Source organism: Rutilus rutilus (genome assembly GCF_951802725.1).
Source record: "Rutilus rutilus genome assembly, chromosome: 8".
Classification (NCBI taxonomy): domain Eukaryota; kingdom Metazoa; phylum Chordata; class Actinopteri; order Cypriniformes; family Leuciscidae; genus Rutilus; species Rutilus rutilus.
The window spans coordinates 10,278,223-10,300,871 of record NC_140222.1 but is presented as its reverse complement, the minus strand read 5'-3'; the positions used below and the strand labels follow the sequence as shown (position 1 = coordinate 10,300,871).

General features: G+C 35.1%; 1 protein-coding gene across 1 annotated transcript; it reads left to right on the top strand.

Annotated features, from left to right (window-relative positions):
* The first annotated feature begins 3,862 nt into the window (after positions 1–3,862).
* Positions 3,863–13,157, top strand: LOC311295824 (uncharacterized protein). Its single transcript, XM_084417344.1, has 7 exons — positions 3,863–4,064; positions 5,187–5,504; positions 7,514–7,843; positions 8,131–8,445; positions 10,340–10,639; positions 10,919–11,011; positions 11,287–13,157. Exons 1-7 carry the CDS (start codon positions 4,028–4,030, stop codon positions 11,298–11,300), a joined length of 1,407 nt encoding a protein of 468 aa, XP_084273470.1. The 5' UTR covers positions 3,863–4,027; the 3' UTR covers positions 11,301–13,157.
* The last annotated feature ends 9,492 nt before the right edge of the window (positions 13,158–22,649 follow it).

Here is a 22,649-nt window from a genome sequence, read left to right as displayed (position 1 = left end):
CGATTTCTTTAGATATATTTGAGACAGAAAAAAAAGAGATGATCAAGGTGTCTAAGGCCATAAGTTGACCTATATAAGACTAAGTGTTGCTTCAAATAAAGAGGATAATTAAAAAAGATACATTTATAAACAAACTGAAACCAGTGTAGCTGTCGTCTGGCCTTTGGTGATAAGAGGTTCAATTGCTGGTACATATGACAATGATGGGTTAGGAACGGACATCTTAACACAAATCGACAGAGACTGTTATAGACAACATTTAAGGATGTAAGGTGTGATTCTATTGTACAAAGTCAGCATAATCAATAATAGGAAATAAAAGCTGAGTTACAATTCTTAATCTAATCTGTTGTGTGAAGCAATTAATTGAATGGTATAAAAGTCTTAAGTTATAATTTACTTTTTTTAACTATAGAGTCAATATGAGGCCTGAAGGAGAGCTTGGAGTCGAGCCAAAGGCCCAGATATTTAAATTCCTCAACATTCTCCATAAATGTACCATCTGAGAATTTAATTGTTAGATTATTACCTTGGTTATGCCGGGCAGACCTAGTGGCAAATAACATGCTGTATGACTTTCTTTTATTCAGTATAAGTCCATTATCTGAGAACCACTTTGTTGCACAAGTTGCAGTGAGGATTGAATCGAATTAATATCACGTTTTGAAGAATAAATAACTGTATCATCAGCATACAGGAGAATTTGACTGTCAGAGCATATTTGTGGGAGGTCATTAATGAAAATAGAAAATAAAAGAGGGCCTAAACAAGAACCTTGTGGAACACCCTTTTCCATTATCTTGAACTGAGAAACAGCATCATTAAAAAAATACACACTGACGTCTGTAGTGAAGATATGAATTAAACCATAGAATGGACTGTTCAGAGAGACCAATGTTATATAATTTATCAAGGAGAATATAGTGATAAACCAGATCAAACGCTTTGGTAAGATCTATAAATATTGCTCCAGTGGACATATTATTGTCCAAAGAAGATTCTAGCATCGTTAACAAATTTTGTGAGAGCAGTAGTGGTGGAGTAATTGGGCCTAAAACCTGATTGGTTTGGAGAAAAAATAGAAAACTCATTAATATATTTAAACAGTCTCTTGAATATAATTTTTTCAAATACTTTTACTACATTGCTAATAATAGAGATTGGTCTGTAATTGTTAGGATCAAGAGGATCACCACTTTTGAATAAAGGTGTTACTCTAGCACACTTCCTCATGACTGGAACTTTGCAAGTAGATATAGATAAATTAAATAGCTCACATAATGGATATGCTAGAACATGAGAGGCAATCTTAATAAACTTTATCTCCAGACCATCTATACCAGCACCACTTCCAGATTTATTTTCGGAAATTGCCTGCTGTACCTCAATGGGAAGAATTGTGGTAAATGAGAAAGAACTGTTTGCTACATTACTATTTACGGGGTTGGAGTAACAAAAATCAGGTGGGCATAATTTACAAACAGAAGAAAAGTACTGATTAAAGGTGTCAGCCACAGAAGTTGGATCACTTATAATATTATTATTTATTCTTAGTTTTGTAAGGGAATTCTTATATACTTTTAAAAGACTTTTTAAAGCAAATAAGTGACTCTAAAAAATCTAACACCCAGCAATGTGTCATTTCTTTGCATCTCCTTTCAAATACAACATTCAAATTACTAGACAAAAAATGATATCCTGAGAAAAGTGGATTTTGAGGGGTATAGCGCCATAGACCTCCATTCATTCTGCACTCGTCCTGTGAGCGCCCTCATATGGAACCAGAGTGGAACTGCAACCAGTTCAGAAGCCGGAAGTTTACTGAGAGTGGAAGTTCTCCCCTTATTGGGCATTCTCTGCTCCTACACACAGTTCATCGGCCAGTCCGCTCCCACAAACCTCCCACTCCTCAGGCATGCCATGTGCGGTCAAGCTGCCGAATGTTGGTGTGGATCCCTCACGTAAGTCCCTCACCTTATATAAAATCAGCATCGAGACAGTATATTTTAAGTGTAATTTACAGAATTTATATAGAATTAATCTAACAGAAGTAAGAGTGGAATTTGTATGGATATGTGCTTTCCACTTTGTGAAGAAAAGTAGAGATTGACAGAAATCCCGTCAAGTAAAACAGAAGTAAAAGGTATTATTAAAACAACTGTTGGAAATAAGTGGCTAGAAGAATGGGTAAACAGTCAAAGGGGAGACATCTATTTAGCATTCAAATTAAAGTGGGGATTGAAAGAAGGGTATATAACCAGGTTTCATAACTCAAACATTATTCACTGCATATTATAGGAAAGTGTGAGTCAGAATGCTGCAATTTCATGTGAAAAATCAGAAACAGTTGAACGTGTGCTTTTACACTGTGATGCATATGAAGGAGAAATAAATCAGCTTGTTGAAAAACTAAGATATGGAAATGAATCACAATTGAGTTCAGAATATATTTCAGAATTCACAGAAACAGTTAAGGGTGTATGATTATGTAAAATATTTAAGAGATAGAGATTTGATTAAGGATTTTGTTTTTTCCTTCCGTTCATCAAGGCTTCACACTCCATCTCAAATGCACCTTAAGCTGGTTTACCACCATAAAACACAACAGAATTAGATGTTCTGCTGAAGTTCAAACTGAGCATCATAAGGGGGAATAAAGGTGATTTGAGTGACTTTGAACATGGAATTACTGCGCGTAGATCTTGTTAGGCACTTGATCTTTGTCATGATTATGATTTTTTTTTTTTGGTGCAATGCCGGAAAGTTGCTGTATGCCGTTCTGCATCTCTAAGATAAAAAAAAAAAAAAAAAAATCTAATCTGAAGTTTTATATATTGCCAAATAAACAGACAGAGATGTCAGTCAATTCCGAAGCCCTGTACAACACGTCCATTACAATTAAGCATTTGCACTACATAATGCTGGTGTTATTGTAATTATTATTGTTAGAGCATTAAAGCAGTTTTCCCACGATGAGTTATCACATAGCGACAGAATGCATGAGGTTATTGATATACAAATCATTCAAAAGTCTTCTTTATGAAATTATGGGAAGGGATGGGCTCATATTAACATGTGCCCATAAGCTGATATGTCACATTTAATGTACTTGAATGACATTTTCTCATCAAAACACGTTGCTTCCCTAAATATTACACGACATTAGCCTACTTCGTAAATCACCCACCCTTTTGATGAAGACGGTTGCTTTAAATAAAAAAATAATAAAAAACTTTGCCACTGTCAGTAGTTTGAAGGCAATTTGAATAATATTTTGACACTGACATGTCAACTCCAAATTTGCTTTGTAAAATGTAAATGCTGAAACTAGAATTAATTTGTGCATGGCTTTACAAACAGCAAGAACAATGAATAAACAAACAAATAAGCTACATGTGTAGTGAGGTTTGTGATGTAGGCCTGTGTAAAATGTCACAATCAGTAAATGCGCTATCGCTCCGCTAGTATATAAGCTTGTTGTTTGTACGCCTCTTGGGGTGTGTCATGGCTCCCCATTTCTTTCGATGTTACGGACTGTTGAGAATGTAGTTAGGTTTGTGACATCGTCTGCAGGGCTCTGAGTCACGCTGCTGCTTTGGTTCCAGTCACATTCTCCGTAACTGGTGCTGTCGGAACTTCCCCGATCTCTCACACGGGAAGCCCCTGCAACAAGTGCTAATTTCCCTCTGGAGTTTTTTTTTTTTTTGGTTTCATTTTATCAAATACATTCTTGATAACTGTTGTTTTTCACGGGAACTCGAACCTCTTGCCCTTTTCTTGAACAGTGTTTTTTTTCCAAGAAATTACGAGGAAGCTTCTCGCAATAGACATCAGGCAATGGAGACGGTTGAATTATTCCCTGCAGGTGTGGGGAAGTTTTTATTACTAAATAGCTTTGTCTCTATAAAGTATCGATCTCTAGTATTAGTGTTAGTTTCGTTTACGGTCGACACAGGCAACGGATACAATTTAGATGAACCACCGATAATGTTCATTACAATACAATTTTGAAGAGCTCCACAGCAATATGGAGACCTTTTCCGTGTTCGTATTTTTGTTCTACGGTAAGACTTAAGATTCATGTAGGCTATACTAGCTTAATTTCGGTTTGGCTTTAACTGTATAACTGTACTATACTATACTATACTATATAACTGTATATATAACTATATAACTAACTGTGCCATGTAACTTGTAACCACTATACTATATACAGTGGTCCTGTTTGGTAGGGTGAGTTTTTGCTTGGATTGCAAAACAGTTGTTGTAAGAAGGTAGACAACGCCAGATAGGTGCTAGCGATTTCCTTTCTTTGAGGTTGTAATGATGATGGTTTGTGCCTGGTTTGGAAAACAGGTTGTAAGCTGCTGCCAGGAGCTGGCTTTTGTCACTGTTTTGAAGTATTATTTAAGTTTGAGTCAAAGTATTGAACGTCTGCACCGATATACTTTCTATGAACTTGCTACCATCTGAGCCTATTTATGTGATTGTTTTGGTGTTTTTCTGAATTGTCAATAAATTGAATAGAAAAGACAACCGGGTTGGAATATCTTAATGTGCACCATTGATAGGCTTTACATAGCCTAACTGTAGGAAACAGTTAAGTGTTGCAGATTTAAAAAAAATCTTCTTTTCTCTTGTTTCTTCATGGTGATGGGCAGATTTTATTATTGCAAAAATCAGAGATGTGTTTTATGTGGTATTTTTTAAAATTGACATTATTTTGTCCTGCTCTTTTAAGTTGCATACATTTTTTTTTTCTGTTATGAATTCAGTATTATGTTATTTACATTGAGTCGATTTTTAGCCCTCTGCCTTTATTTTTATTTTTTACTGAAATAAATTGTAGACAAGTCAAATTAGATTTATTAAAGCGTAATAAAAATCACCTAATTATGTTATCTTACTGTCACAATTATGTTATGTTTGTGTGTTTTTCTTAGTTCCTTTTATTTATTTATTTTTATTACCTCAAGCTCCATTTACAAAATTGCCATGCCAGGTTGGCCTCTATTCTATGTACACTTTTACTTTTACTCATCTATTGTTTCATTAAAATACTTATTTTTGTGAACCACTGCTACTCTCTTCATCCTCTTATGGACTACCCGTGAGTCTTAATCTTCATGCTTTTCTGCAGTCACAGCAACAGTGTGACTCTTACAGTGTTTTATATCTAATTTCAGGTGTGTTTGGTGATACAGTTGGTGAAACAGTGTCAGTGATGGAGGGAGATACTGTCACTCTACATACTGGTCTCACTGAAGTCCAGATTGGAGATGTGATAGACTGGAGGTTTGGACCAAATGCCATTCTCATAGCTAGAGTCAATAGAGCAGCAGGTACAACTAAATTATATGATGATGTTATTGATGGGAGAGACAGACTATACATAAACGAGCAGATTGGAGATCTCATCATCACAAACATCAGAACTGAACATTCTGGACTTTATAAACTAAACGTCCATGGCAGAAACATAGAGATGATATACAATGTCAGTGGTGAGTATGTCAGGGATTTCAGTGTAATAATTAGATTATTTAATTATAATTATTTTTCCACAACTTGTCAGATATTAACTAGAAAGGGGTCATGGCGTGACGAATCAAATTTCTTTGGGTTGAAATTTCAGACCTGAAAAATGTATTCTCACTGCAAAAAGAACATTTGTTAAAACCAAGCTGTCAAAAATATTATTTTTTTCCACTTCCATTCATTTGTGACGCCACACTGTGACATATTTGCATTTGACTGTCTCCATGGCAACATTTCAGTGCCTATTTTACCTTATCAGTTCAGTAGCCACAGAGCGTCAGTAAGATAATGAGAGAGCATTAAGTCAAGCACTTCAAGTACTTCTAAACTAGACTAGTCAACATTTGTAGTGGATCAAAACCTTTCATCAAAGTTATACATGAATTTTGAACAATACCCGTTCTTGTCTTAGAACAACTTTGATGAATCTTTTTTATCCACTTCAAATGTTGACTACTGTAGTTTTATTAAAGTTTAAGATGTTCTGTAAGTTTCTGTAATACTGCACACTCAATTGTTCTTCCCCTTTTATAATAAAATATTCAAAAGCCACTTGCACATTGTGATATATTTTTATGCAGTTGTGTACTTACATTATCCCAAAAGTTCCCAACAATTTGTAAATCCAGAGAAATTCCAGTTTTAAATAATGACTCGTCCCTTGTTATTGTCGCCTATCAATGATGTAATATCCGCGCTATCCTCTGTTTCCGATGGGAGGAAAACAATATATATTGCACACTACAGTTATATTGAACTTTTTCTTTTTGTACTTTAGTAAAGTTTTTTTATTAAGTCTGGTGATCAAGTCCATAGCAGTGAAATGAAATACAGTATGTGTTACAAAAAAAAATGTTAGCCAATACTTTCAAGTACTGTGGGTTTGTCAAATGTACTTTTTAGTACGATTGTTTTAAACTGTGCAGCATTAACACACCAAATCATTTGACAAATAATCGCATATCAGTTATAGGCTATTATAGCATTACATTACACGTTTCATGTAGCTACTTCATTACGATTACATTAAAATACTTTGATTAAACGTGCAGCTAATACAAAAACTAATTTATTATCTCATCCGTGAACATGATTTGTGAATTCCACACATCTCTGGATGGTGAAAACGACATCCCTCATTGTTTCATTCTCTTTCATAGCGTCATCAAGATTCACCTTTGACATTGTTTTGAAAACGCGACCTCTGGTGGTAAAAACTTACATATTGTGCCTTTAATAGACCTAAAATGTGGATTTGAATAGTTATAAGATTAGATTAGATTAGATTAGATTCAACTTTATTGTCATTACACAAGTACAGGTACAAGGCAACGAAATGCAGTTTAGGTCTAACCAGAAGTGCAATAGCAGCAAGTGCAGGATATACAGTGGTTCCATAAGTGCAGAACATGGATATGTACTGAATAAATATAGAGTTGAATACTATTATAAACAAAAATTTACAGATAGATTGTCCTATGAATATAATATACAGATAACTATTACTGTGAACAGAGTTTACAGCTAGATATGTACTGAATATAATAATATACAGATGGCTATTACTATAAACAGAATGTTTACAGATAGATATGTACTGAATATAATATACAGATGGCTGTTACTATAAACAGAATTTTACAGATAGATATGTACTATGAATATATATACAGATGGCTGTTACTATAAACAGAATGTGAGCATAATATACAGATGGCTATTACTATAAACAGAATTTAACAAATAGATATATGTATAAGTTAGGCTAATGAGCAGTATAACAATGGATTTAAAGTAGTGCAAATAAAGTTTGGACAGAAGCTATCCGAGTGAAAGTGCAGTGGAAAGTAATTGCATATTACAGTTATAAAATGTTGAATCAAATTTTGACTGTTGAAGGAGGGGTGTTTTGTCTGTTGTTACACAATATTATATAAGGCTGATCTCTGAGTAACTCTTTTTGTTTTTCCTCCAGTTTTGTCTGATAAAACTGATGGAGTGAAGACTGTGTCAGTGATGGAGGGAGATTCTGTCACTCTACACACTGGTGTTACTGAAATACAGAAGTATCATCTCATTCAGTGGATTTTCAGAAACATTGTAATAAGTTCAATCGATAAAACATCCCAAGTAAAGGCCATAAAAAAACATAATGCTAAGCCATTCTTAAACAAATTGGAGGTGGATCATGAAACTGGATCTCTTAAAATCAGGAGCATAAGGACAGAACAGTGTGGAATTTATATCCTACAGATGACCAGCAGCACTCATACCATACATAAGAGATTCAATATAACTATTGTTGGTGAGTACTTTATAAAAGTTTATTCTCTCCTTAGAAGTGTAAATGAAATCATCCAATTTGGATGATTTGACCATTAATGGGGGGTCATGTGTAACCTGAATAATTTTATGGACTGATAAAATTACAGGGCACGGAATGCAGTATTTCATGACAAAATAGTAAATGTTAAAACAGAAGCTAGCATATCAATAAATATCAGCAAAAAGTTTCTTCCAATTCATGGATATAAAAGAGAAAGTACTTAGAAATGTTTTCTGTTTGTTCTCCATTTGTGTTTGCTGACACAGGTGCAGTGAAGTCAGTGTCGGTGATGGAGGGAGATTCTGTCACTCTACACACTGATCTTACTGATAAATATGATGAGATACTGTGGATGTTTGAATATGAAGACTTTCTCATAGCTGCATTTAATAGAATTGCCCGAAACGTCTCCACATATGATGGTGTTCCTGATGGGAGATTCAGAGACAGACTGAAGCTGGACGATCAATCTGGATCTCTGACCATCACAAACACCACAACTGAACATGCTGGACTCTATCATCTAGAGATCATCAGCAGCAGACACACCTTACACAAGAGTTTCATTGTTAATGTGTGCAGTAAGTATCTGAAGTCTTTTATTTGTTTCAGTTGTGTAATTTTTTACAGTATTTTTATATATTCAAATGATGTAGATCAGTGGTTCCCAAACCTGTCCTGGAGTACCCCCAACACTGCACGTTTTCTTTTTCTCCCTTGTCAAACACACCTGATTCAACTCATCAGCTCATTAACCCATGTGATAATGAGCTGATGAGTTGAATAAGGTGTGTTTGACTAGGGAGAAAAAGAAAACGTGCAGTGTTGGGGGTCCTCCAGGACAGGTTTGGGAACCACTGATGTAGATCATCTTAAATGAACAAATTACAGTAAATAAAACTGAAAGCATATGTGGCACGTTGCCATTGATCACAGAAAATACGTTTGAGACAATGTAAAAAATGTATTTTTCAATGTTTGGAAGAGATAGGAATGACTGTTGCATATGTTCTGTTTATATTCTTGATAACACTGACAGAAATGATGGAAAGAATGGATAGCAGCATAAAATGTTATTTTTATTTTATGTAGTATTTTTTGGGGGACCCCTCAAGAGCTTTGATACAATTGCAACACTGCAACAGCCCCTTCCACATATAGTGTTTACTGGTGAATTACCGGTGAATAACCAGTGAGAAATATGTGTAAACAGGACCTTTATAAAAAATAGGCAACCGGTAAATCAGTTCTGGGAATTTACCAATGAGGGGAGTTTTAATATTACCAGTAAATCACCCGTATGAGGCTGTGTTATTACAAAATGATGACTGGTATGATCACGTACAAGTCAGAACGCACTGATGTAAGAAGTCTGCTTTTATGGAGATAACGTTATAGCTTACATCTTAAGCCCGGTTTATGCTTCTGCGTCGAATCGACGGCGTACCCCCGCAGACCCCTCTGCGTCGCCGCGAACCCCTCTCCGACCCCCCCGCGTAGCTCCACGTGCACCTCCAAAAAATTGTAACTACGCGTCGAGGCGACGCGGGGCTGTGATTGGTCAGATTATACATCATTTCCGGAGTGTAGCTTTTCCGGTTTCCCCCTCCCGCTATACTGCCATTTTTGAAGTGACCACTGCTCGGAGTTGTTTGTTTCAACGATGGATCAACTTCTTTTTCTTCTGCGATTAAACATTTGCAATAAAATAATTTGTTGTTCAACGTCGATTAGCTCCAGCTGCAACAACACTCTCTCTCTTTTGCTCGCCATTGTCGAAAATGAAAAAGCGGAACCGGCGCACGGAACCAAAACAAACTAGCCCCCCCCCCCCCCCCCCCGATAACCGATAAGAATACAGTTAAAGTACCGGATCAATAAGCAGTATCGGTAAGAGTAGGAATACCGTAAAAAACCCAACTCCCCGGTCAGTGCTCCGACAACGGCCCAGACATGGAGCTGCTTCAGCCACCAGTCTCCCCAGTCCCTGGTAAGATGCCAAGCCCTGGTTCTTCGTCGGAAATGGCATCTGACTCAGAGATGGAGGTACAGCCTATAGCTAGAGACTCAAAATAGTTAGTTTGGCAGCTCATTGAAGCACTTTTTAAAAAATATTTTTATTTTTATATACAGTATAATTGTGCTTCAAAGAAAAAAAAAAAGAAGTATTTACCTAAACCTTATTCTTGTTTAAAATCATTTACATAATATATATGAATGTATAGAGTATGATAAAAAGGTGACCTTGAAATTGTGGCGTTAAAGGTGATGCGAGCCAAGATAAAATTTGGGTGCACCCAAATTTTGTGCTGGTGCACCTAAATAAAAAAGTTAAGCACACCAGTGCAACCACGGCAAAAAGTTAGTCTAGAGCCCTGCAGGTAAAGGCTCACTCTGGAGGGCGGATGAATGATTGTGTTGGTGAGATGTTACAGAGTATATGTTGATCTTTGTCATTCACATGTGTTTGAACAGATGCAGTGAGAACCATAAGAGTGAATATGGGACAACCTGTCACTCTAGACAGTGGTGTCACTAAAATACAGAAATATTTCCAACTGCTGTGGAAGTTTGGAGATGAAGATACTCTCATAGAATTCAATGGAACAAATTTAGTCTTTTCACGTGATGGGAAATTCAAAGACAGAATCCTTTATCATGAAAATGGATCTCTTACCATCAATGATATTGGAAATGAACACTCTGGATTTTATCATCTAGAAATCATCAGTAGCAGACACACCTTAGTCAAGAGATTCAATGTTTTGGTCACTGGTGAGTACCTTACAACTTTCAATGAAATAATGATTTATATTTCAATTTTATTTGGGCTTCTTATTTGGGCTTTGTAAGATGTTCTGAAAATAACACATTTGCACTATATTAAAATGTCTTTGTTTATAATGTATTTTAATAGATGGATACCAAACACTCATTATAAAGATGATTATAATTATTATAATTAACTCCTAAAACTCATGCAGTTTTAGTCAAAGTTCACAGAGTTTGTTATAGATCAGATACGCTCACACTAAAGCCTGCGTCTCTCTTTAGCGGTTGCAGCAGATCTTGAAGGTTATATTTCACTGATCTGTGTTGCTGTTCTGCTTCTGGCTGTAACTGTTGGTTGGATCATCTATAGAAGAGGTAAGAAACACCTACAGAATTTTCAGTGCAGACAGGAAAATAATCCGATGATAGACTAGAAAGACCAACAATATGGTATACTGTTCTACTCTAGCGTTTCTTTGTAGAAAACTCTGAATTTTACATTTCTCTGATCTCACTGTACTGGCAAAAGCATCCCTATGGAAAAATCAACATTTCAGACAGATCTTGTTTAATGACAGATGTCCTGTAACTTTAAATTATATTGTTCATTAAGCTCTTTTTACATTCTGTGATTCATTGCTTTCTTACAGGAAAAACTAGATGACATGATCTGAGAGAATCCCAACAGGATGCAGCTACCACAACACAATTTTCATTTGATTCAAATTATAGAAATTGTTTACTTTTATAAGCTTCACAACAACTTTTAAACTGTTACCTCTTGAAATACTTCGCAGACACTACCTTTACTTATGGAAATATGAAATACTCTTTTACTGGGAGCATACATAATTTTAACTATGTCAGTAGATATTTGTTGCTTTTTTAACCCTCAGATACATTTTATAAAACAAGTACTTGCAAGCACTACAAAGAACCTACAATAACTTTAGCTATAATGTAATTATTTGTCAGCTTTAGCTTACAAACCAGCTTTACTCACCTTGGTGTTGTTCTAATGTCATATGCCTTTCTTTCTTTTATGTACAACAAAAGGTGATAAAAAAAGTCCCACTTAAAATGGCAGTGAATAGTGACCGGCATCAAGCTTTTAAAAAAAGATGCAAACGTATCAAAGAAAGATATCAAAGATCCCATGTGACACATTTTCTATAATTATTCCATGTATTCTGGGGCTACACAATATGAAATTTCGTTGGTCTTCTGTGCTCGACTTGCATGTTTGCGAGACTCTATTAGTGCCTCAATTTACTCTGACTTGCCTAGAAAAACACACAAGCTGTGAGAAATCAAGATTAACAAAAACATGACATGAAATACAATCCTTGTACCTGTTGTGTCTGTCGTAACAAGACTTCATTTAATTTTAGGGTGAAGTGTCCCTTTATGTGCTTTGTCCTCAGCTGTTTCTTGGATGTTAGAAGCACATGGCAACCACAAAACAGAACAGAAAAGACAGAACCAGTCCCGACATGTTCGGCTTGTTGATTAATGAATGCAGTGACTGGTTGTACATAAGGACATAACAAGTTGCTGTTCTGAACTTTCACCTTCACTGACCCTCAGAAGTTGCAGAAGTGCTCTTGTACTGCACAAAAGGTCTAAAGATAAAACAAAGGCACTTCTTATTATTCAAAACTCTTGACATTTTTTGCACAATTACACATACATTTCTGAACTACCTCAAAACTTATTGCCACTCAAATATAACTATTGCAGCACTTCTAATGTCACAGAGCACCAAGAGTTCTTATTACATTTTTTACGAAGTCAAAAGAAACCTTTCAAGACATAAGATCCCGGGATTTGCTGAGCATTTCCCGGAATCTCTGTGTGAAGAGGGCATATTTACATTTACATTTATTCATTTAGCTGACGCTTTTATCCAAAGCGACTTACAATTGCTATATATGTCAGAGGTCGCACGCCTCTGGAGCAACTAGGGGTTAAGTATCTTGCTCAGGGACACATTGGTGTCTCACAGTGGATTCGAACCCGGGTCTCTCACACCAAAGGCATGTGTCTTATCCATTGCGCCACCACCATGTTGGTGGATATTGGGGGCCATCTGACTTGTTTTACACTTTTCTATGATTAATTGTAAGTTTGAATTTTGTCTTTGTTTCTCTGATATGTTATTTGATTGCTGGTTATTATACCATCTGTTTTCTTGTAACTTTGCCATTGGTCATTTGGAAGTTTAAATCTTGTCTGTGTTTGTATGTAAATGAGTTTCGTTTTAACCCAGGGGTATTCCAGAAAGCCGGTTATGCGACATGTGTAAGTTTACTCAGAGTAAGAAGATAACCTCAACTTTCGGTTCCAATTTCATGATTCGGGACACCACATAACACTAATAATAAAATAATAAAAAAAAAGAATTGGGGGTCCCCAAGATATTCTTATTTTAGTTAAAAAAAATAATGCTTTCACTTGGATATAATGATATTTGTTGCATCTGCTCAAAGTCTGTATGCATTTAAGGCAAATCTGAGTTTGACATTTCATCTATTTTTTATATAAAGACTATATACTTTGCTGCTCCTTTTTCTGAAACGAATGCTAATAAAAACATATTTTATGATTACTGTGAATTTGTCATGCAATTATTGAGTTTGTAATCAGAAGTATAGAGTATAATCAACTATATTTTTTATTTTATTTTATTTTTTTATATTATTATTATTATTATTATTATTATTAGATGGTGGCGCTAATCTTGGAATGGTGAGTTCCTGGTTAGGACACTAGATGGCGCACTAGTATTCATCCATACTGTTACTGTTTATAAATGAGTTACCAGTCCGTCACAAAAGCACACTGTGTGGGATGCTGTTCCTAATCTTAGGAAAAATCTTAACTCTGACCATCCCATATTAAATAATGATTTTGAAGTGAGTACAATAACTGTATTTGAAGTAACTTTGTTTTGGGTAAAACTATACTATTGTCTATGTTATTATTGTTGTTACTATTGAAACTATTGTCTTTGTGGTGAAGTGGTGAACATTTTCAATAATTCTATATCGTTATAGTGAACTGTTGTCTAAGTAAATAGCATTACACAAGTATAATTGGTTCTGTAGGAATAATTACCCATTCCTGTAGTGGTCAAATACTGATGTTTACTACATCTGAAGCACATGTAAGACAGTGGAACAGCACATGGAAGACAGTGAGGTATAGATGAAAGTAACACGTGTATACTGATATATGGAGCTCTGTGTAGGTGATCTGACTATGAACTGACAGAATATTTGAGACGGAAATGCTGGAGGATTTACAATACAGGAGCATTTGGTGGAAATAAATACATAATGTTGGTGAAATGAAGCTTTGTGAAGCTCTAAGGCCTTTTCCTTAACAATCGTAAAATGGCTGATTACTCGAAGCTTTTCAACACGGTACACACTAACCACATCATGTGGTCAAAATGTGGAAAATCTGCCTTTTTGATTTTGATTGTTTCAAATAATAATTCAATTTGTTACGATGATATGTTTTGAACAAATCCATCTAGATGAACACCTGCGGCCCACCAGATATATCACTTGACCCACAATGCACTTTTTTTTTGTAGAAGTTGGAAATTACTTTCGCAGTTGAAATGACCACAGATATACCCATCAGTGTGTAAACAGTCCTGTATTCCTCAATCACTCTTTTGACTACTAAATAACCACCCTCCTTATCTTATCAACATCTTATCTGACAGAAGTAGAGCTGCTATTGGTCCACTTGGAGTTTTAATATTGAGTCATCAGTCATGAGACATTACAGCTCAGATGACACACTTACAAAGACTAAAACACTGTAACAACTGCAAATGAGAAAATGGCATTCAAGTTGTTTAAAACTACTACTTTTGACAAAATGTCTAGATTGTTAGTGTTGCTTGCTACTTGTAGTTAGCTATAATCATTATAACTATTAAACCATAAATATCACAACAGAAAACACAATGTTTTTATTCTTTAAATGACGCAGACATTGAAAAAAACATGTGACATCTAGAATAGTTCTTAGACATAACTTTTTTTAAATGACTGTACAACTTATCTTCAGGTTCACAGCTTGTGGATAAAGTCATGATGCATATGCAAAACAGCATTGTTACGACCGCTAGGGGTCAGCAGGAAAAGGAAGAAAAAGTCTCACTACCAGAGAGATGCAAAGAAGAAAAAAAAAAGATTATTTTTTAAAAGGGTTTAGCATCAGGGGCAGACAAGGCCAAAATAAAACAATCTTTTTTTTCTTTCCCCCCCCCTCTACAATTTCTAACACAAAATACAGTTTAAACTTACCTCCATAGACCAAAAACAATGTGAAAAGATAGATATTCAAAATAAAATGGCGTCAACCCCCCTACCTCCCTTAATTTGGCAAAAATACAATAATATTTACAGAAGATATACATTACATAGCAAACAAATGCCAAATCAGAATCCAAAATTGTAGTCAATCAGGCGTGGGTCAAGTTAACAAGAATAATCACAGGTCCAAAATCACAATCACACTCACAATCTCTCTGGTACGACACTCTAAGCTAGACAAAACGACGACACAAGTAATAGCAAAACAGTCTACGATCAATCAATAATGGCAGAGGTCGAGTGTTTCGGCGGCCTTATATCTGGATCAGCAACAAATTATCTCAAGAAACCGCCCACATGTAACACAAACATACACAAACACAGAGACAATACACACAAGACAGAATGGAACAAATGACTCAGGATCATATCAGTATGATTTTCCATATTTTACAGTGTGACTTGAGACCACCTTAGTCAAAGCAGTTAAACTGTTAAATGGCATAAGTTAAACTGTTAACATCCTGTTGGAAGAAATGGAAAAACACCCTTCAACCGCATGCTACTGACACATCAAGATATATGAGCATGAACACACCACAAACCTCCAGACACAAGCTCATGCAGAAGATGTTTGTCCATCAAACCAATCTCTAAACTAATGCAATTTTACAGTCCCATTAATTTGACCTAGTCCTGCTTATTATATATTTTTTTTGATTATGAGAAAGCTAAGTGTTTGCTTGTTGTTGTTTTTATACCTTTTCTAATAGAAAACAAAATAGTTTTGAGGCTTTAAGAGTCAAACGTGAAAATGCTCCAATGTGCCACTAGATTTAGATAGTTTGCTAGAAGTCATTGAATTACAAATCAAAGTCTTTAGGAGAGCGCTTCATTCGTCCATCCCTCAACGTCACACTTCAAACCCCTCAGAGTCATCCTTCTGTATCTCTGCTGGGATTTTATGAAATTTCTTTCTTTCAGAATTCGTCAGAGGTGTAAAGAGTACCTGAAATACTTGAGTAAAAGTACAGATACCTTACAGTGAAAATTACTCCATTACAAGTTACACTTGAGTAAAAGTCTTAGAGTATCTGATTTTAACAGTACTTCTTTACTCATAAGTAGGCTCAAAGATGAGTCCTCAACACCAAAGAGACATTTCAATGAAAAACAAGAAACAGATGATTTGTGAGGAGAGCGATCACATTTATTTTCTAAAATTAAAATAAAACTGAACACCTCAATATTGCAATAAATCAAGGCTGCTTAAACATCTACAAATACTCACGTCTCAGTTAAGCTCAGGTGCATAAGTAAAAAAGTCTCTTCAATATAATGGATAAATAAAATAATGTTGAGTAAAAAAGTCAAAGCTTACTTGCACTGGACGTCCTGGCTTCAGCCTCATCTCATAAACACGTGCGATTCAGCAACTACCCGCTAATGCACTCGCATTCGTGTAAAGTAGGCTTGTTGACAAGTTTGTGCAAGTAAGGGCAAAATGCACAAGTTATAGTACCTTTAATGCTCTGTAGATGGCGATATCACTTCTTTAACTCAGCAATAAACTGCTGCAGAAAAAGTTAGGTGCCACGCAAAATGTAATGAGTTATTGCATTACTTTTCACAAATGTATTGGAGTAAAGAGTACATATACTTGTTCATAAAGGTACTCAAGTAGAAAGTAAATACTCTACAAAACTACAAAGTAACCAAAAGATACTTGAGGACAGTAACTAATTACATTTACTCCAATACTTTACACCATTTGTGCTGAATTCTCTTGCTACATGTGGTGATTCTGAATCCCAAAACTCAACCACAGACTAAAGGTTCGTAGAGCAAGCTGGATCTGGTATTCAGAAAAAGGTTTTTGATCATCTCATGGCGACAGAAACGTACACCACATCATCCTCTTCCATGTGATTTTCTGGTTTTATTTTCTGTATAAAAAACAACAACAAAAAATAACTTTATCTAATTTTTTTTGTACGGTATCTCACATTTTCAGAATTTTCTTCTAAGCTTGTTTGTTTGTTTGTTTTTGTTCACTGCGGAGTAAAAAAAAAATTTAAATGCAATTGTGACATTTTATCGTACAAAATTGACTTTCGCAATTCTGCGAAAAAAGTCTTAATTGCAAGATATAATCTCGCAATTGTGAGAAAAAAAAAGAAAAGAAAACACATGTGTAACAGTATAATGGATCTGTGCGTCAGGTCTTAAAGTGACAGCAGCCTAATATACCTGATGCCAAGTATACCTGACTCACCACTGAAACGAAACACAGACACACAACATAAATTAGGAATAAATGATCTTACCGATTTATGTGCTTTACTTTTGTAGAATGTTGGCTCAGCGTAAGTGATCTCTTCTGCATAACAGTAATAATAGATTCATTAGAACAACAAAACTATATCTTTGCTAGATGAGTTTACAACTTAGGGCAGTGAAGTTGTTTTATTATTGAATTAATGCAGATTTATAATTTTGTTTTCATTTAGATTGAGAAATGTGCGACATTCAGTGATATTATTCAGACATGGACATGTATTTTTACATGAGTGTAATAATTGCCAAATTTAATAACATTACATTTATACACTATATTACAATACATTTATAACACTATATTAATTTGGTTTCTTTCCATAAAAAGGAACTAGAGGGCATTATCTAGAAAATGTATGAGAATAACTGTTTATCATATTTAGACTGTACATTTAAAGTATTATTTATTACTTGTTTAAAATGATAGGTTACACTTGCCTTCTTGATCAGTTTTTCTACATTTCTTGCAGATGCAAAAGATCATGACTATAACAACAATCATCAGAGATCCAGCTGTAGAGATCAACACTATCAGAGACACTGGAGAGTGTGAAGAAGACTGTGTGTCCGGTGCTGTAATGATAAAGAAAGAAGTGAACGCATCAGTGTGATCTACAACAGAAGACAGAGATCAGGTCAGTAAATACACACATATATCATCAGTGCTGTGGTACCTGCACATGTGTGACAGAGTGTGTTGATGTCCAGATGTGTGGTCTGGTTGCTGATGGGATTGTTCAGCACACAGCTGTAGGTGTTTTTATCCTGATATTCCACCTCCAGAGGTAGAGAGAGACTGATGCTGAGATCACACACACTGATGCTGGACAATACACTGATTCCTTTGTACCAGGAGAGAGTCGCATTACACACATTCAACACTGAACACAGCAGTGAACAATTTGATGATGATGAAGAACAATCTCTGGTAATGTTAGGAGTGGGCAGATGAGCTGGAAAACATGAGAGAATAAACTGAAATATGGATACATTTAATCAATCTTATTTTTTAGTTCAGTGTGTTTAGAGAGTGTTTGTACATTCTGTCTACTCAAACTGTAAAATCATTCAACAATTCAATATGTAAAACTAAAACAAGAACATGTGAATGTTTGGACAAATTCTCTCTACTCACCATAGACAGAAACACTGAATGTTTTTGATGTTATTTTCACTCCATTTATATCTAGTGTATAATCTCCAGCATGTTCAGTTGTGGTGTTTGTGATGGTCAGAGATCCAGTTTGATCATCCACCTTCAGTCTGTCTCTGAATCTCCCATCAGGAACATCATCAGATATGGAGGAGATTCCAGCAGCTCCACTGATTTGAGCTATCAGAGAGTTTTCAGCTCCATATTTCCACACTATCTCGTCGTCTTCATGTATTTCAGTAAGATCAGTGTTTAGAGTGACAGAATCTCCCTCCATCACTGACACTGACTCACCAAACACACCTGAAGAACAAACATATAATCAGATGTATGGCAGATTAAGGTTCATGTTGTTAATAAGGCCTGCATTTAGCTGTAATTTGTACCCTTTAAATGTAAGTTGTAGAACAGCAGCAGACACACATAAGGAAATTAAAGATGATTTAAATTAACAAACAGATATTAGTGAACCAATAACTTAATATTTATTTAACCAAAAAAAACCTGACATTTGAAAGCAACCGAGAATTACAAACCCTCCAATAGTTTTAGTTTACATTCTTAAGAAATCTCCATTACTTTTCTGATTTTTAATGTGAAGTGTTAATAGGCATGGCAAATTATTACAATTCTACACATTTCCAAGACTTTTCAAAATTCCCTGATTTCTACCCAAACAGAGATCACGAACCGAGACCTGAATCCAAAGTAGATCTCACAATAATGTCTCATGCACTGTAAAAAATCCAACTTGCAAATTGTTAACTCAGTTTAAAATTTTAAGTTGAGTGGGCAAATTTTTTACTGCAATGTTGAGTTTACTTATAAAAACTATTTAACTGCAAGTGCACTACTATTTTGTCCAATGAACACAAACAATTAAGTTGAGAAAACTTAATATTTTGATTTCATAGTTCGAACGTTTAACTTCCCGTCATCGCGCATGCGCAGTCTGTCTCGATGTACGTTACTTGGGGTTTCCTCCTCCAACCACGCTATCGAAGGGACTGGATTTCATCTGATTGCGGTAAGTTTTCTTTAAGCTTTATGAATGAAAATAGGCTATAAATTGCACACATATGTTGATAAAATATAGTATTATGTTAAAAGATATATTTCGTGGTGACGATAAGTTTCTATTGTTAGAGATTATCCACGTAGCACATTGCTACTTAACAAGCTAATGTTACCCAGACTAACGTTAGAGTGAGGAAACATGCTTGAAAAAGAAGGACAAGGACGTGCATGGTGTTTAAAAGATGTTAAAAATGTTAAGCTCAGTAAGTCGTGAATAAAGACTTAAATGCGGTGCTTGCGCTGATTGAGAGACAGAAAGCCGCTTCTCTCGGACTCGGACAGAATCTGAGTGCGAATTCAGCTATCTTTCGTGGCGTATTGCGATTTAATAATGACATACACATACAATTATGTCAATAATAAAAAACAAAACAAAAAAAGTATTCAAGTAAACACAGTCGGCAATGTCTTAAGTGAACATAACCAATTTGGTGAAACCTAGATGTTTCAGTATTAGATCCATGAGCTCTTAAAGTGACCGCAGTCCGTTCAATTTAATTTCAAGTTTATTTGTCACGTATACAAATTTCAGTTACAATTTGTACATGCTTAGGTTGATGCTCAGTCATTCTACAGTAGTGCAATATAATTAAATACAATACAATTTAGAGGAAACATTTAATAATAGAAGCCTATGCAAACCTAATGTGTTATGTTAAAAATATGTATGTTAGCTTTGCATATCAAATAATAGAATGGGTAGTATGTGTGCGGTATGTTTTAAAGTGAATAGGATAAAAATATTGTGTATCCTTAAATATTAGGCTAAATCCTTAATGTTAATCAATTAACAAAAGACAAAATCGCTGTAAATACAGTGAAAACTATGCATTGATTCTTTTTCACATTTGATTATTCATTTTCTGTATTATTTTGCTACATGTTAAATTAACCTACTTTAACTGATTTTTTTGTTGTTGTTTTGTTTAATAAAATTATGTATCTTTGTTCTGTTGCATTTGTCCTTTTTAGACTAAAGAACATCAGTACAGTGACAAGATCCTTGGATGTGCTAAAACAGTGGCCTTTATTTTTGAAAAGATCAGGTGAGTTGAACTGAATGTACTTACTGTTTCTTACTGTTTCAACAATGTTTTTTTTTTTTTTTTTTTTTTCAGGGTCTCTGCTGAGTATTACAGTATCACACAAACTGATCCGAAGAGCACCTTTTTCTCTTAGTTAAATGAATACACATCTAGTTGTACAGAGCAAGTGGTGGAGATGAAGATCCTCACTTGATCATCAAGTAATTATTTTGCATGTGATCATATCTCTCTGGTTAAAGGCTGAATGGTGCCATCTCTTTTTCAAGGTAATTCCCATGCTTCACTTTGTATATAACTTGTTCCGTATTTGTTTTTCTGTCTTTCAGACACAGAAACTCCAATGTGCTTCCTCAAAGAAAGTCTACAACTCTTAAAGGTCTGCCTTTGTTTATGAGGGAAAAGTCTGGAAACATCCTGAAGACTTGCCTGGTAAGAAGATCATCAGCATATACACTCACACCTGATATATTTCACCTATTTACCAGATGCTGTTAAGAGATAGGTTTTGTGTGATATACAAAACTTATCATCAACAGACAAAGTCATGGTAAAAATTACTTTATTAAATAATTGTAGTTGAAACTTTCTCAGTGATCAGTTTGACTTCATCTGATAGCACAAATTCAACAAGCTGTTATTTTACCAAAGCAAAGACAGTGGAAAATTACTGCTTCACAACACTGTCCGGAGACATTCCCTCTGATATCTAACCTGTTAAAACAATACAGTGCACAATCATAAGGTTAAACAGTAATGTAGCAATAGCAGAGTAAATAAAATTAATATAATATGAAAGAATATGAATATAGGAGATATAAACAAGAAAAGGCAGCATGAAAGTAATCCATGTGACTCTAGTGATTTAAACCAATCTTCACTGATGCAATATGACCAGTTTTGGGTGATGAACAGAATGTGTGCCTTAATACATGTACGATTTTGGGTGACCTAAAATAACTAAACTAAAACTAAAAAAAGCATTAAATCAGAATGGCCGTGGATTCTGCTGTGGACGAATGCCACAGGCAATCACATCAATGCTGATATGGCATTGTTTGGAGTTGGGAAAATGTTTTCCGTTTATCAGTTTTAGCTCTATGGCTGAATTTGAACATGCTTAAAAACATGACCACCTTTACTTTTCAAGTGAAGTTACATGAGCAGACCTTTAGGAACACTCTGTGGTCTAACATAATTCAATACAATAAAAAAATGACCCTAAATTTATGCTGATTTATTTTCTACTGCAGGACACAGAGCCATTCACAAGGGGAGAAGATGAGGACCTTAACTATCGTTGAAGATGATGTTGCCACTGTCCACTCAAACCCAAATATAAGGTGCCTCTCTGTAGTACTATAAGAGCAGTTTGGGCCAGATAATGTGCAAGACCTTTGCCACAGTTGTTACTCTCCTCTTTGGCTTGATTTATGGCCCCAATGTTAACTATTCTAAAGCATTAAAATACACCAGTAGTAACTGGTTAAGAAAAAAATTGTTTAGTTTGTTTAGAAAAAAAACGTTTATTTATCTTGACCCAAAGTGCTCCGCAAGGCTGATTTTTTTTTTTTTTGCATAGTCCTTCAAAAGATTGTCCAAGTAGCTGCAATCCATATGGATAATTGTAAGGTTGAGCATTTATTTATTCCAGTTTGTACTCTAATTTTGTGCATAGTGTTTTTTTTTTATTTATATATAAATCTTGAAGAGTGGAATAGAACTTCATCACCTTAAAATATGTATACCTAATGCAAATAGAAAATGTGTTGTTTTGCAGAATATTTGTCAATAAATAAGTTCTGTAATGATAGCAATGTCTTTTGTATTGTGTTGTATTTACAGTATGGTTTACTCCCTGCATTTGAATTCTTAATGTGAAGGCTGTACAAGTATCTGGGTGAGATATTTGAAAAAGTTGAATCAACTTAAAAAGTAAAAAAGTTGAATCAACTTAAAAAAGTTAAAAATTGAATCAACTTAAAAAAGTGAAGCAACCAGCTGCAAAGCTTTTTTGAGTTTACTGAACTTCAGGACCTCCGTAGTTGTGCTTACTCGTTTCTTTGAGT

Excerpts from the sequence above, each read along its gene's own strand:
- LOC311295824 (XM_084417344.1), top strand. The coding sequence starts at position 4,028 with ATGGAGACCTTTTCCGTGTTCGTATTTTTGTTCTACG. Across the intron at positions 7,844-8,130 it reads ATTCAATATAACTATTGTTG|GTGCAGTGAAGTCAGTGTCG; the intron begins GTGAGTACTTTA and ends TTGCTGACACAG. Across the intron at positions 10,640-10,918 it reads ATTCAATGTTTTGGTCACTG|CGGTTGCAGCAGATCTTGAA; the intron begins GTGAGTACCTTA and ends GTCTCTCTTTAG.